Raw genomic sequence first — 15,884 nt, forward strand, 5'->3', positions numbered from 1 at the left:
CCAGATGACATAGCAATAATCCAATGCTATGTCTGGGAATACATTGGAGGGATATTGATTAGCAAGGAAGGCTGTGAGTCACAGCCTAATGCCACTATCAATTGTTGGATTCAGGGCATTCTTCTCTTTGATTTCAAGCTCATTCACATACCTGCTGATCGTCATTGTGGTCCTGATGCAGTATAACGCTGTCAACCAACAGAGGAAAACTTTGAAGATGCTTAAGAATCAGAAGATTGGCTTGATGATATTGCCCTCCTAGTTGATCTTGCCAGACCTCTCCCATATCACTCTATGTTGCTCCCTTCATTCCTTACCAATGATTCATCTCAGTATAATGCCCTTCATTGAATCTTCCACTTTCTTCAGACTATGGACCTGCCTATATTTTTCTCTCTTCAAGCCCAAAAGCACTTTGTCAAGCAATCACTTCAATTCTTCTTGAAAGGAGACAGCATGTTCAAGTGTTGTCACTCTGCTCCTCCTCTCAAAGTCATCTTTAATCCTGACCTTCGACTTCACATCCTTACTGAAGCACACAAAAGGCTTGGTCACAGAGGAGTTAATGGTGTATTCTCTACAGTCAGAGAGCACTTTTACTGGCTCCATATGTTACAGGATGTCAAGCATCATGTGTGCACCTGCCATGAATGCCAGATTTGAAGTGTACGCAAAAGTGAAGTCCCACTTACCATCTCATTGCCTCCTACAATCTTCACCAAAGTCTATGTCAACATTATGCTTATGCCAAAGGCTAGAGGATATCAATATCTTGTTGCTGCAAGAGATGATCTGTCACTTTCTGCGGAAGGAAGAGCATTAAAGAAAGCATCTGCACATAATCTTGCTTACTTTTTCTGGGAAGAAATCATCTGTCACTATGAATCTATAGGAGAAGTTGTCACAGACAATGGAAGCGAAGTCAAAGGAGCATTTAAAGAGCTTGTGGAACATTCCCAGATCCCTTATATTTGCATTTCTCCCTACAATTCCAAGGCAAATGGTGTTGTTGAGCGTGGACACTTCATCATAAGAGAAGCACTTGTCAAGTCCTGTGAAGGGAATGTTCATTTATGACCAACCAAGGTCCCTCATGCCTTCTTTGCAGACAAGGTCACTACATGCTATTCTACTGGATTCAGCCCTTTTTATCTGTTGCACGGAGTTGACCCAGTCCTATCATTTGATTTAACAGAAGCAACTTTCCTTGTCCATGGATTTCATACTGCAATGCCAACAGAAGACCTCATTGCTTTGTGCATTTGTCAACTAGAAAAGAGACAGGATGATTTGCAATAAGCTGCACTCACTATACGCAAAACTTGTCTCAGATCTAAATTGCAGTTTGAGAAACTCTATGTATGAAGGATGTTCAAGGATGAATACCAACCTGGAGAGCTTGTTCTAGTGGGGAATACTCAGGTTGAAAAAGAGCTGGATCATAAAGCAAAGCCTTGTTACAATGGCCCTTATGAAGTTGTGCAAAGTACTAAAGGAGGATTATACATTCTAAAAGAAATAGATGGATCAGTATCACAAAGAGGAATTGCAGAATTTTTCCTACTTCCCTATTTCCCCTGCCACTCCATGCCTCTCTTGGACAAGCTGGATGACCATGATAAAGACCTAGATGAACCAGAAGATGAACCTGACTATGAGCATGACGACTCAGATGATAAAGATAATGATTAATGACTTACCTGAACAAATTTTATGCTGACATGACCCCTTAATATGTTGCCATGTTTCATTCCCTATGACCCTACCTTTATGGAAGCAACTGGGACAGTTGCAATTGCAAGTTGTCCGTGGATGTCATGCACCAAAGTTGATTGGTAGTATGGACAGGTGTTAAAGATGAAGCAAATATTCAAAAAGACTTGCCTTTACGCCACACAGGCACAGTGCCACATGGAATAGTAATTAATATTGCATTTTTCAAACTTGTGGCTGATCAGCACCACCTCTATTAGTCAATTCAGTTGCGCTCACCTTGGTTTTTCCATTCGGTGCTTTCTGCGTTTTGGCAATTTGGCAAATTTTTGCGTTGCCACTGGCTACACATTGCGCCCTCGCTTTCGTCATTCTCCCTTACCTTTTTTTCTTTACTCAGTCCCGCCATGGGACCCTAACTTTCCTTTTTATTCTCACACAACAATCGCTTCTGGATCCGTATCCTGGTTCATCTCCTCATCACCTCCACCCTCCTTCTCCTCATCTTCTTTGCTCCCTGCCATATCTAATGTCACCACTTTCTATCTGTTTCCATCGCCAATCCGTTGGCCACCACGTGCCACTGCTGATATCAGCAAAACCCCGGCAGCTGGTCCAAATAGGGCAACAGTGTTATGATCTCTATTGGACAATAAGGACTACTCATTTCTTTTTACTCATCGGTTATACCATCAGACCGATGACTCATTTCCTTCACGTACACTTCCGTTCCTCTTGCATTCACAGTACCTATTATAGTACTTAGTCCTCAACAGACGGACCTGCCCTAGATAGGACCTAACTCCTATCACCAATTCCTTTTCATTATAAATACCATGTAACAAGCATTAGTATTCTCTAATACGATTCTACGCAGTTTACGCTTACAAAGCTAGACTCCCAAGATCAGACTTCTACTCAGAAGAAGACCAACTCTTGTTGGAAAACCTCCATTCAGAACTACGTTCTCAAACTTGTCTTCAGATAAGTCTCTTTATAAAACCTCGATGAACCCTCAGACTTTGTTAAGCACTTTGTGCGTAACAAACAGGTCCATCTTCATGACGTTGATCTGCTATTGTATACCATAAAACCATTGGTCACTCGTCTTCCCTGGTTGGAGCGTGGGTGGGTAGTTTTTGAGCTGGAGAAGGGTCATCCCCTTTTGTCACCTATGTACATTGCTGTCCCATTCACTTGGGTACACTTATCTTTTGTTGTCAATGATGAGAACTGTTGTTAGAAAAACCACACACAAAACAAACTAACACACAATCCTCCCAGATTCCATGGAACTTGTGTATGGGCTTTGCCTCGTAGAACAGTGGAGTGGTTTGGTTGTTCCTGGGGTGGTACGTATAACGATCCTTCAAAGCAAAACCCAGAGATATCATCAGCCACTGCCTTCATCAACTGTATAGTACACATGTACAAACAAACCTGTAGTAGTATATATACCCCAATAGATCCAGGAGACTCCTTAGCGAGTCCTCCTGTTGTATACCAACAAACTCACTGCAGCCTTAGGGGTAACCACTCCCCAACTTCATCTTCTTTATAGTGTGTTCTGTGTGCGCCGGAGTAATTCACTCTTGGTTGTTACATACTGTGCATAGCCTACCTTTCTTTTACTATATAAACCTCTGTATTTTACCTTGTAAAACAACAAGAAATCCAATCCAGACTTCTTCTCTAATCTCAAGCTCACTACTCTGCTACTTGTGATCCAGTGTGGTCACAACACTTCCCACTGCTACCACTGTTAACTGTTGTCATCATCACTCATCACTTTTGAGAATCATTATCATCCCTTTTGATTAGAGTCCTTTTAAGCGCTACAATGTGTTCATCAGGAACCTGCTATCACTGGGAACCTTGTCACCCCGTCATCTTGTCGTTCTCAAACCTACCTTGTGCTACAATTAGCAAGGTAGTGCTTGTCTATACTCGTCAACTAAGCCCCTATCCTCTATAGTTCAACTATCCCTCCTCCTCAAAACCCACACCCATACATCTCTGGGTTTTACTTTGAAGAATTGTCATACGTACCACCCCAGGAACAACCAAACCACTCCACTGTTCTACGAGGCAAAGCCCATACACAAGTTCCATGGAATCTGGGAGGATTGTGTGTTAGTTTGTTTTGTGTGTGGTTTTCTAACTACAGTTCTCATCATCAACACCAGCTGAGGTTTGTCCATTTTGTGTGCCATAGTTCAAGCATGGGCACAACAGACTGCATGGACTCAAAGTTTCCATTATGGATTGATAGGTCTTTTTTGAGTCTTAATATTTGATCAAAAGTTTTCCCATTGCCACTAAATATAACAAATCAGTCTGCTGATGTTTTGTCATGAAGGTTTATTTGTGTCTTTAAGAAATCCTGGATGGTGTCTTTTATCCCACTAACCTGAATCTCGTCTGCGCTATTAGTGGCCAGCGGGATAACATTAGTTTTCCATGTTGGAGGAATGGGATTTTTTGCAACAGCAGCTGATATTTCACGCAGGTTGGATTGATTGACTTACAGCCCATGTACAAACTGTATCAAGACATCAAGGAAGTGAAATGCTGAGGCAGCTGCAAGACCCTGGAAGTCTAAGTCTTCAAGGATAACATCTGTGGTAAGTGTTTTCCTCTCTTGAAGTTTGTGATGTCTCACTAATTCCTCTACATTAAATGCAGCTGGATCACAGCCTTCCATCTCCACTGCTGTGCCCGCAAAGCCCTTGATCAAGTGGCTTTCTCCTCCAATCCTGGAGTCGCGCTGCCTGGCAAAGGCCTGGATGTTGCCTCCAACAACACAAAAAAAAGCGCCTGGAACCATGTTGCATTGCAGCCTTCAAGTTGGCCTGCATTTCATAGGCCAGTGTCTGAAGTGCTTTGTACACTGTGTCATATGCTACGGATTGCCCCAGTGAATCAACCGGAAAAATCAAACAGTGGGCCTTGGTGGCAAAAAAATAGAGGGCTCAACACAGAGCTGGGAAGTTGGCTTGGTTTGACAGGATAAAGGTGAGTGTCAGAAGTACATCCACTGTACCCTAGAGCTAATATGTCAGTAAAAGCCATATATTCTGCTGCATTGTCTTACAAGCTGCAAAAGACAGTAAGTCCTTACTACACCCACTTGTCCTTCACTGGCCTTGCATCGAGATGATTTTCATGAATACTCACTCAACATGTAACTGACAAACCTGGATAAACCTGGTCTCTGCCGAAGCAGCCATTGTTCTCCTAGGAGCACAATTGTACTCCTAGGAGTCATTATACTATAGCAAGTAGCACCTCCAACTATAAGTAGTAAGTGTTACGATAACACAAATTCCGGACATCTCCTTTTCCTTTTATTCTCCACTTTATACCTTAAGTGCCACGCGACATTTCCCTTTCTCGCGCCGCGTTGCCTTCCTTTTTATTTTTAGACTTAACTCTCTCACGCAGTGAAGCTGGCCATACGGGCTAGGCCCTATGACATCATCAAGCCACTGCCTTCATCAACTGTATAGTACACATGTACAAACAACCTGTAGTAGTATATATACACCAATAGATCCAGGAGACTCCTTAGCGAGTCCTCCTGTTGTATACCAACTAACTCACTGCAGCTCAAGGGGTAACCACTCCCCAAACTTCATCTTCACTTTAGTGTGTTCTGTGTGTTAGTTTTGGTGATTCTGCACCTTTGTGCTACCTATATATTTTCATTCCTTTCTCTATCTATTCTTCTATCATTCACTATTGATTGTGTTCTCTATTATTTTGCCTTTGTGGCTGCTTTGTTTACCTTTGTTTACAAAACTTCGGACAGTATTGCAGAGTCCAATGCTTCCTATTCTCTAGTTACTCACATTGGACTCTAGGTACTGTATACCTGTCATACTCTCTAATAATAAAGTTACTCACATTGGACTCTAGTTCCAGTCCCTGATTGCTCTCAGCAAGTGGCTAGACACTTCCTTCAAGCTTTGTTCTTAATAGGTTATGAGCCCTGTGCTCTAGCCATCTTCCTGACCTCATATCTCACCATCCAAGTGTCCTACTGCTTATCCATCGTAACCATCGTCTTCTGGGACTCTTATTATCTCATCCATCACCTCAGATTACTCTGATCTCATCTTGATCTCCAACAACAACTCCTTGTTGCAAGTTACCCCCATTTCGGACGCTTTTTTGGTCTTATCTGCACCATATCTCGCCCAATCCTTATCTGATTGTCCTGTAACTTCTACCATCGTCTTCTACGGCCTAAATAACCCTAGGAGACCTGTCAGAGCGGTTGGATTTGAGCTGGATCTTTCTGTGAGCCTTCATCATCATTTGATCACCTTTTGGCCCCCTATTCCATATCTCCACATCCTGTGCTTCACTTCTTGTGATATTTGGGCCATCTATTACTCTATAAAAATGTTCCCTATACCTCTGATTTGGTGGCAATCCATCCATCTTATCTGTCTCTGCATCAATTTCGACTTTTTGCCCTATTTTTCGCTTTTTGGCATATCTGGTGTGTGCATAAAGCTCCAATCTTCTCTACTCTGTCCATTATCAGATAGAACAAGCCTATAGACTGTGAAGCTCGCCTGCATTGCCTCAGTTTGCTGTTGCCTAGAGCCTCTCTCAGTCTGCGGTGTTTGGGGAGCTTAAGTCACTTTGTTGACTCATATACAAGCCCTATTAACCAACACTGTCTCGAGGCGATTTCTCTGTTAATATCAGTGTGGAATTGAAAGGGGAACACAGGCGTAACCCTGTAGCAGCACTAGGAAGCCTTAGCACCCTCCTGGATCGCTTTTTGGACGCTTTTTGGACCCTATTTGGACCTATCATTGCACTTTTCACCCTCTCCATATCCTCTCTATACCGCCTCACCATCTTATCTGCTCGCCTTCTACTGTTGCCCATCGTCTTTGCCACTGTTTCATTGCCTATAGCCATCTCCTACATCATTTATATTCGCTCTATCGTCTTATACAACACCCATCATGTCTGACTCTGACCCAAAGTTCCATCCCTTGTCTGGCACTAACTACCCCCAGTGGAGTGGTGAAATGCAAGCTTGGTTGATGACCAAGGGACTGTGGAGGCTTGTCTCTGGCACTGAAAAGTGTCCTGGGACTGACGCTGAAGCAATAGAGAAATGGGAGTTGAGAGCTGAAAAGGCTGCTGGTGCATTATACCTCAATGTCACCAAAGAGCAGCGCATCCATCTTGATGGCATCATTGATGATCCTGTCAAGATCTGGGAGAAATTGGCCATTGTGCACGTCTCTAAGAAGCCTGGGACAAGATTTAATGCCTATGACGACTTCTTCTCTATCAGAAAGAAGGAGGACGAGTCCCTGCAGTCTCTCATGACCAGAATTGACGAAAGCATGCATCAAATTCAAAATCTTCGTCCTACTGGCTTCTCATTGTCTGAATTGGACGATGAATTGACATGCATGGCCATGATTAGGGCGCTTCCTGATCAATATGCCCACTTTACTTTGTCTCTACTGCTTCTGGGCACCTTGGATAAAACTCAGCTCAGGGATGCTTTCCTTGCTGAAGAGGTCAATCGCCGTCGTCGTGCTGAAGTCGATTCTGCCTTGCATTCTTCGTCTACCACTGCCAATAGCACCTGTACCCATCCTAACTGCCATCATTGCAACCAATCCACCACCTCTACTCGCATTCAGTGTGATTTCTGTGGTTTACTTGGTCATACCCAGGATAAATGCCACAGATATGTTATCAGTCGCCAACAGGCGGCGGAGGGTGCTAAGAATCGCTACAAGCATGGCAATAAGGCTCAGGCAGGCCCCAGCAACTCTCAGAATACCTCTCAGCAGCCCAAATCTTCGCCCAACAATGCCAATTCATCTACTGTGGTCACTGAATCAGCTGGAAATGCAAGTCTTCGTTCCATTCATCCCTCTGATCCTCACTGCCCTCTCCAACTTGATGCTGACATTGATTGGAATGCAGACACAGGCGCCACTTCTCATATGACACCTCATCGTCATTGGGTGCACCACTATACCCCATATCGTGTGCCAATCAAGCTGGCTGATCACACTGTCGTCTATTCAGCTGGTGTTGGTACTGTGGTGTTTAATCCTGTGATGAATGGCAAAGTGGCTAGGGCTGTGGAATTCTCTAGAGTGCTCCATGTACCAGATCTTCGAAATAATCTCCTCTCAGTCTTGTATTTAACTCGTCAAAGTGGTTTCAATGTCACCATTTCGTCTCATTCCATGTCCTTTATGCGTAACAACACTCTCTTGTTCACTGCAACTATCAATGACAACAATGCAGCATTCCTTGATGGATCTACTGCTGCTTGTGTTGAATTGGGACATTTTACTGCGACTATACCACTTGATTTGATGCTCTGGCATCGCAGATTGGCTCACCACCATCATGCTGATGTCAAGAGACTGATACAGAGAGATCTGGTCACTGGGCTTACACTGGAATCCAAGGCTGCTCCTGATCCTGTCTGTGAACTGTGCTTGTCTGGCAAGATGCATGCCAATCCATTCCCCTCATCTGATACTCGCTCTGCTCATCCTTTGGACCTCATCCATTCTGATGTACACCAAGTCTCTTCCCCCACATTCTCTGGTTATCGCTACTGGGTCACCTTCATTGATGATCACAGTTGATTCCGTGTTGTTGTGCCTCTCAAGGCCAAGTCAGATGTCTTTGATGCTTTCAAGAGATTCAAGGCTTATGCTGAGACTCAATTGGAGCGTAAAATCAAGGCTTTGCGCGATGACAAAGGGGGAGAGTACATGTCCAAGGAATTTGAGCAATTTACAGATGACCATGGGATTGTCAGACAGCATACCACCAGGAATCGTCCTCAGCAAAATGGTGTGGCAGAACGAGCAAACAGACTTCTGACTGAGCGTATCACTGCCATGTTATCAGAGTCTGCATTGCCTAACAGCTTCTGGGGTGAATGTCTGTCCGCTTTGGTGCATGTCTGGAACAGGTGTCCCACTGATGCAGTGGCCCATGCCACTCCATTTGAGTTGTGGTATGGACGCAAGCCTGACATGTCTCACCTTCGCGTTTGGGGCTGCACTGCCTATGTGCATGTGCAAAAGGACAAAAGAGGCGTCTTTGGCTCTCATATGGAGAAATGTGTATTCATTGGTTACCCTGAGGGATACAAGGGATGGAAATTCTACAATCCTACCACCAAGCACACTGTTATCTCTGAGAGAGCTGATTTTGATGAGCGCTACTTCCCTGGCTTGAAGAGGCCTTCTAACAATGTCCCGCCTCCACCTCCCACTCCACCTTCACTATCCATGCCATTGGGCCTGATTGAGGATGTCCCTGCACCAGGTCCAGGGGGAGATATGGGCCCACCAGCTGCGCTTCAGCAGCCTCAGCCATTGCCTGACAATGGGCCTCATTTGGACCTTGATGCAAAACCACCTGTGAATCAACCTCCTGAGCTTCCAAATCACCCTCCTCATCGCTCACCTTCTCCTGACTTGCCTATTGCACTGAGACGCCCTGTAAGGGCTAGGAGACCACCTAGACTATGGTGGCTTCAACACAGACAACCTACTCCTGCCATTGAGAGTGATGACAGTGATTCTGAGGCAGTTGATGATGAAGTGGCACACTTTGGAGACTCTGCTGAGCCTAGGTTGTTTGCAGATGCAATGAAGCGTCCTGATGCAGATAAATGGAGAGAGGCAGCCATGGAAGAGCTTCAAGCTCATGAGCGCAATGGTACTTGGTCACTAGTGGAACTACCTCCTGGAGTCAAGGCTATTGGTGGCAAGTGGGTCTTCAAGATCAAGCGCAACTCAGATGGCACTGTTGAGCGCTACAAGGCCAGATATGTGGCCAAAGGTTATAACCAGCGCCCTGGCTTTGATTTCCTCGAAATATTTGCACCTACTGTCCGCATATCATCCATCAGAGTTGTCCTTGCCATTGCAGCCATCCACAACCTCCATTTGCGCTCCATTGACATTTCCCATGCATTCCTGAATGGAGTCATGGATGTCAAGGTCTACATGCATCAGCCAGAGGGATTCCATCAGGATCCTCGCAATCTTGTTTGCCAGTTGGACAAGGCCATCTATGGGACAAAGCAGGGAGGCAGAATGTGGAACCAGAAGATGCACACTGTGCTTGAAAAACTCGGATTCAAGCGTACTTATTCAGACTCTGCCATCTATGTCTTTAACAGAGCTGATGTGCGCATTATCCTCCCTGTCTTTGTTGATGACATGACACTGGCATCCACTTCTACTTCTGCACTTGACCAAGCTGTCAAGAACCTCTCCCTGCACTTTAAGCTTCGTGATCTTGGCCCTACTTCTTACCTACTTGGCATTTCCATCACTAGAGACCCAAGTAATCGCACCATCTCCCTCTCCCAACATCAGTACACTCTGGACATTCTGGAGCGCTTTGGCATGAAGGACTGCAAGCCTGTGTCCACTCCCATGGATCCTGGTTTGCGCCTCACCAAGGACATGTCTCCCAAAACATCCAGTGATGCTGCTTTGATGAAGAACATTCCCTACCTTGCTGCTGTTGGTGCTCTGATGTATCTGGCCACTACCACTCGTCCTGACATTACCTACACTGTTGGAGTCCTTGCCAGATATAACTCTAATCCTGGTCTTACTCACTGGAGCGCTGTCAAGCACTTGTTCCGCTACTTGCAAGGCACCCTTGATCATTCCCTTGTCCTTGGTCCTGATCCCAATTCCACTGAACTCTTCACCACTTTCTCTGATGCTGATCATGGTGGTGACAAGGACTCTGGTCGTTCTACTGGTGCCTATATTGTCAAGATGGGATCATCTGGTGCTGTCTCCTGGAGCTCCAAGCTTCAGAACATTGTTGCTCTGTCCACCACTGAAGCAGAATACATTGCTGCTGTTGAGGCTGGCAAAGAGATTTGCTGGATGCGAAATTTGTTGAAGGAAATGGGCTATCCTATCACCTCTCCTTCCACCCTTCATATTGACAACCAATCTGCCATCTCTGTATCCAAGAACCCTGAGCACCATGGTCGGATGAAACACCTTGATCTGCGATGGCATTGGTTGAGAGATGTTGTTGACTCTGGGCAGATTGCTCCTACCTTTATTCCCACTGCTGAAATGCCTGCAGACTTGTTGACCAAGGCTCTTGCCAAGCCTAAAGTGGAAGTGTTCAGGAAGATGATGGGACTTATTAGATCAGGGGGGAGCTGATGCTTGGGAGGTGCAGCATCAGGGGGGAGTGTTAGTTTTGGTGATTCTGCACCTTTGTGCTACCTATATATTTTCATTCCTTTCTCTATCTATTCTTCTATCATTCACTATTGATTGTGTTCTCTATTATTTTGCCTTTGTGGCTGCTTTGTTTACCTTTGTTTACAAAACTTCGGACAGTATTGCAGAGTCCAATGCTTCCTATTCTCTAGTTACTCACATTGGACTCTAGGTACTGTATACCTGTCATACTCTCTAATAATAAAGTTACTCACATTGGACTCTAGTTCCAGTCCCTGATTGCTCTCAGCAAGTGGCTAGACACTTCCTTCAAGCTTTGTTCTTAATACTGTGTGCGCCAGAGTAGATCACTCTTGGTTGTTACAGTAAGGGGTTTAGTATAGAAATACCTCAGTCGTTTCTATAGCCTCTTGGGCAGCGGCTGAGTTTTACATAGTTTTATTAGTAACAGGTGTATGTTCTTCAGCAATCACTGGGTGCATAGCCAAATATATACATGAGATAAATCTAGAAAAAAAGCTTGGAAACAAAAATACTTTTTTCAAGATATTTCTCCCATAACTATCTTTCTTTTCAAATGGATGGCTCTTTGCATCATCCAAATGGTGAACGGGTCCACTAAAATTCGAGTACATACTTACATGGCCCCTATGAAATATCAGCAAGGGCAGTCTACTACTTATTCTTTATAAATTGTATGCCTTTCAAAGGCTAAACCAGTGAAGTACTGTAGCATGATAATGATAATAAGGAAGCAATATACAGAAGACCCAAAACTGTGCTAAGAAATAAACTAGACTCAAAAAAAAGCTAGATACCATTCATATTGTCAAAACCCTTATTCCTCGATAAATACATATGTGGCTCCTGCCTGGATAATGACTTTCGAAAGGCAAGTCTGAGGATGCTCTGAGTTAGCGCTCGCTGGGTTTCAAGTTGCTGAGTTTATGTTGAGTTTCTGCTGATCTCGGGTTTAAATTTCAAGAAGTCGTGTTATTGACACCGAATGGGGGCTCCTGTATGCCACTCTTAGTTCGGATCAGACCTTAGTTACTGATATCGACTGTCATATCATTAATTTGGTCTGACTGGGGAGACTAACAAATTGTGTCGTTTCCGACTGGGACTGAAGACTACTATCGATCTGAATTCAGCCGTAACCAAACAGGTGAACCATGCCCATCATGAAGCTCAAGCTCATCTGCTACTTTCCGGTGGAGCCACCGTTTATCACGCAAGTCACCGTCGAGGGCAATGACACAGTCAAATCACTGTTGAGGGAGGTCCACAAGCAGCTCAAGGAGGAAAGCTATGATGTCCCACTGAGGGACCTTGTGTTGTACAAGGTGCGTCTGCCACCTAGTCTACGATGCCAAATGACTGACCCTGGATAGGCGGATGTCAAGATAGAGCCCGAGGTGGATCTGACAGACCGTGTCATTCAGTGGCTTCGCATCCAGCCAGAGGCAGCCAAGCTCAGTGTTCTACGTAACGTTAAAGACGTGTTCACCGAAGCCCTGCCAAATGGTACTCTTCATATCATTGTTGCCAATGCCGAGAGTGCGTTTTTTCATGTGTTTCCATACCCCTCCCTAGCCCCCTCACCCCGTTTCAGTCAAGGAGCTACTTGACTTTGTTGACGATCCTCAAGCGCGGTCTCGGATACAGATTAAGAAAAGTACGAGTCCACCCACTTGTCACTTGTTCAATCCTCATTATTTTTGCAGAGCTCGGCAAGCAGTTCGCAAAACTATCATCCAGCCCCTCCCCATCTGCAGTTGTAAGGAGCGCTGATGCATTGGCAAAGTTCCTCAATGCCGATGGCCATCCTGTGTGCCTCGATCAAGTCCCAGCCGCCATGTTCAGCCCGCCACTTGCGCACCTACAACGGGCCCTCGCCGAGCTTGGCGACCTCGAGGTGACCGAACATGATGTCAGCCACGCGTCTAGCTTCCTCAGCAGTACAATCATGTCTTATCACAATGAGGACAGTCGCCGGAACGCCATTCGGCAGCACGTCGACCACTTAATCGGGGAGCCTGGTCAGTGGGAGGAAAGGCTTGACCGGGTGGGGAACATCCAGCCTGATGCGAGTTGGTGGCAAGGTGAGTTCCCTGTCACAATCCTGAAGCTGAAAAATGCCCCTGGTATTGGCGGAGATCCTTTTGTTCAAAGTCTTGCCGACTACAGCAAGATTGTGTCGGACCCCCAGGTGCGGCAGCACGCATCCACGTTCGTATCTCCGTTGAAGTGTTCTTTCTAGCTTGCGCACTTTCAAGGATCCTGCAATTTCCCTGTCTTGCTTCTCGGTCTCTCGGGAAATCGGATCGAGATTGGTGTGGCTGTCTGTGTTGTTCTATCTACGCATCCAGGCTAGTCGCCTTCAATATCACCCCCGGATTTCACTTGTCCGAGAACATCATCCATGCGGCTCGAATCTTCAGGTGCCTTTCATCGTGTCGAGCGGCACTGGCAGCGCACTACCGCGCAGTTCAGGGCAACCACGTAACTATTGCGGCAATCTACCCTGACCCAACCTCAGTCTCTGGCAATGCATTGCCGTGCCTGACCTACCACGGTGTCCTCTTGCGAACCGGCGAGCACGTTTCGACCAGCTTGGCAGACCTGGAAGTTGGGACCACCGCGCTGTACCGGGCTACCCTTGGTGACGCTGCTACCCCTGATGGTGCTACCGAGGTCGTCGTCAAGTTTGCGAGTCGATACGGTGAAGCAGCCCACCGCCTCTTATCCGATGCCAAACTGGCCCCAAAGCTCCACTGGTGCGAGCCAATCATCGGGGGCCTTTTTATGGTCGTCATGGACCATCTCGAAGACGGTGCATCAATCTGGCGACTGCGAAACAGTTCAAGGCCCAAACCTGTTCCCGAAGCTGTCTTGAGGGATGTTAAAGGGGCACTAAAGCTCTTGCACGAGAATAGGTTTGTGTTCGGAGACCTGCGTGACACGAATGTTGTTTCTTCCAAGGAGCAAGGGTTTCTCGTTGATTTCGATTGGGCTGGGAAGGAAGGAGAGGACAGATACCCAGCCGCGCTCAATGAAAATAATAAGTGGCATGCCGAGGTTCGTGCGCACGCCGTTATGAGCAAGGCGCATGATGATTATCAGTTCGAGCAGTTGGAGGCTCAGCTGAAGTAGTTTGTTATATCCTTTCAAGACCTTTTGTACCATAGCTCCCAAAATCGCATTACATTTGTCACCCACTCTTTTTCACCGGACTTTCACAGAATGTGCAGTTGGGAGGGATAACATGACTTCTAGTTCTCGCACAGGTTTGATATTACAAGTGCAATGGAATAGGCTGCTAAAAGCTTGAACGAGCTGTAAGACTTCTCATTTTAATCTGACGTAGTTACTTGCAGATAATCCAAGAGTATAGTGATGCATTGAATCATCTTTATATTCTTGTGGTGCACGTGTAGTAGTACCTAACAATAATTAATAGTATTGAGTAGAGAGGATACTGACAATGAAAAATGGCCATCTATGCTTCCGACTTTTCTTTTTCTTCCTCCGTAGGATCGTGGATAATCCTCATAAAATCCCACCATTGTGGTCCATACAAATAGTACAACACCCCAAAAGTCGCGCCGCTCAAATGCGCACAATGATCAAACATCATGTACCAGAGCCAGAGATCAGCAAAACAAAATCAAAGCAGTAGCAATACAATCTCTTACTTCCAACCACGCAATATACCAATAGCATCCAAGGCTATAATAGCACCCACACCTGACTGGATAGGAATTGCAAAGAACGGGAGGAATATGAGGCTGATACTAGCATCAGGGAATGCCAGTGCGCTGAGTGTGACAGCTATTAAGAACAAAGCTTGAAGGAAGTGTCTAGCCACTTGCTGAGAGCAATCAGGGACTGGAACTAGAGTCCAATGTGAGTAACTGGATTATTAGAGAGTATGACAGGTATACAGTACCTAGAGTCCAATGTGAGTAACTAGAGAATAGGAAGCATTGGACTCTGCAGTACTGTCCGAAGTTTTGTAAACAAAGGTAAACAAAGCAGCCACAAAGACGAAATAATAGAGAACACAATCAATAGTGAATGATAGAAGAATAGATAGAGAAAGGAATGAAAATATATAGGTAGCACAAAGTAACACTCCTCCCTGATGCTGCACCTCCCAAGCATCAGCTCCCCCCTGATCTACCATCATCTTCCTGAACACTTCTACTTTAGGCTTGGCAAGAGCCTTGGTCAACAAGTCTGCAGGCATTTCAGCAGTGGGAACAAAGGTAGGAGCAATCTTCCCAGAGTCAACAACATCTCTCAACCAATGCCATCGCAGATCAAGGTGTTTCATCCAACCATGGTGCTAATAACACTAAGTGAAACTACAATAGATGTTAGTTTAAGGTGATCTCTAATAAATGTAATGTAACATACCTCAGCTGCTGCCCAAGAGGCTATAGAAACGACTGAGGTATTCCTATACTAAACCCCCTACTACTTATAGTCGGAGGTGCTACTTGCTACAGTATAATGACTCCTAGGAGTATAATTGTGCTCCTAAGAGAACAATGGTTACTCCATGGAGAACAATGGCTGCTTCGGCAGAGACCGGGTTTATCCAGTTTTGTCACTCCTACTCGAGTGCAACCGTAGTCCCATAGTTTTAGAGAATTTCCAGTGTTTTTCATGAGTGAGGGGTTTAGTGAGAATGTCTGTAACCATATCTCCTGTAGGAACGTATCTGATTACTGCCTCTTCCTTTGATACTAAGTCATCTTGGATAAAATGATATTTCCGTTGAATGTGTTTTGTGCGAGCACGGAACTGTGGATCTTGTGTAAGAATGATAGCTGCTGGATTGTCACAGTGTAATGTTGTAGGTCCATTTTGAGCATATCCAATTTCTTCAAAAAATGTCCAAAGCCATGCAAGGTGTTGACC

The 15,884-nt window shown here is 45.3% G+C and overlaps 6 protein-coding genes across 6 annotated transcripts; 4 read left to right on the forward strand and 2 right to left on the reverse strand.

The window, feature by feature from the left end:
* Window positions 1-351: 351 nt before the first annotated feature.
* Window positions 352-663, forward strand: SERLADRAFT_351677 (uncharacterized protein; the record flags this gene model as incomplete). The annotated part of the gene is made up of 1 exon (XM_007322754.1): window positions 352-663. A coding segment is annotated over one exon (312 nt), but the record flags the coding sequence as incomplete, so codon positions are not given.
* Window positions 664-1,368: 705 nt separating this feature from the next.
* On the forward strand, window positions 1,369-1,692 carry SERLADRAFT_442230 (uncharacterized protein; the record flags this gene model as incomplete). The annotated part of the gene is made up of 1 exon (XM_007322755.1): window positions 1,369-1,692. One exon carries the CDS (start codon window positions 1,369-1,371, stop codon window positions 1,690-1,692), a length of 324 nt encoding a protein of 107 aa, XP_007322817.1.
* Window positions 1,693-4,010: 2,318 nt separating this feature from the next.
* On the reverse strand, window positions 4,011-4,540 carry SERLADRAFT_411062 (uncharacterized protein; the record flags this gene model as incomplete). Its single annotated transcript, XM_007322756.1, has 3 exons — window positions 4,011-4,031; window positions 4,124-4,139; window positions 4,242-4,540. 3 exons carry the CDS (start codon window positions 4,538-4,540, stop codon window positions 4,011-4,013), a joined length of 336 nt encoding a protein of 111 aa, XP_007322818.1.
* Window positions 4,541-6,390: 1,850 nt separating this feature from the next.
* Window positions 6,391-6,618, reverse strand: SERLADRAFT_400080 (uncharacterized protein; the record flags this gene model as incomplete). Its single annotated transcript, XM_007322757.1, has 1 exon — window positions 6,391-6,618. The coding sequence occupies one exon, from the start codon at window positions 6,616-6,618 to the stop codon at window positions 6,391-6,393; it is 228 nt and encodes a 75-aa protein (XP_007322819.1).
* A 545-nt stretch (window positions 6,619-7,163) lies between these two features.
* Window positions 7,164-7,823, forward strand: SERLADRAFT_351684 (uncharacterized protein; the record flags this gene model as incomplete). Its single annotated transcript, XM_007322758.1, has 1 exon — window positions 7,164-7,823. A coding segment is annotated over one exon (660 nt), but the record flags the coding sequence as incomplete, so codon positions are not given.
* Window positions 7,824-11,945: 4,122 nt separating this feature from the next.
* On the forward strand, window positions 11,946-14,127 carry SERLADRAFT_417910 (uncharacterized protein; the record flags this gene model as incomplete). Its single annotated transcript, XM_007322759.1, has 7 exons — window positions 11,946-12,301; window positions 12,350-12,515; window positions 12,571-12,633; window positions 12,683-13,167; window positions 13,219-13,291; window positions 13,333-14,036; window positions 14,091-14,127. 7 exons carry the CDS (start codon window positions 12,131-12,133, stop codon window positions 14,109-14,111), a joined length of 1,683 nt encoding a protein of 560 aa, XP_007322821.1.
* Between the last annotated feature and the right edge of the window lie 1,757 nt (window positions 14,128-15,884).

The sequence above is a fragment of the Serpula lacrymans genome (assembly GCF_000218685.1).
Source record: "Serpula lacrymans var. lacrymans S7.9 unplaced genomic scaffold SERLAscaffold_13, whole genome shotgun sequence".
In the NCBI taxonomy this organism is placed as follows: domain Eukaryota; kingdom Fungi; phylum Basidiomycota; class Agaricomycetes; order Boletales; family Serpulaceae; genus Serpula; species Serpula lacrymans.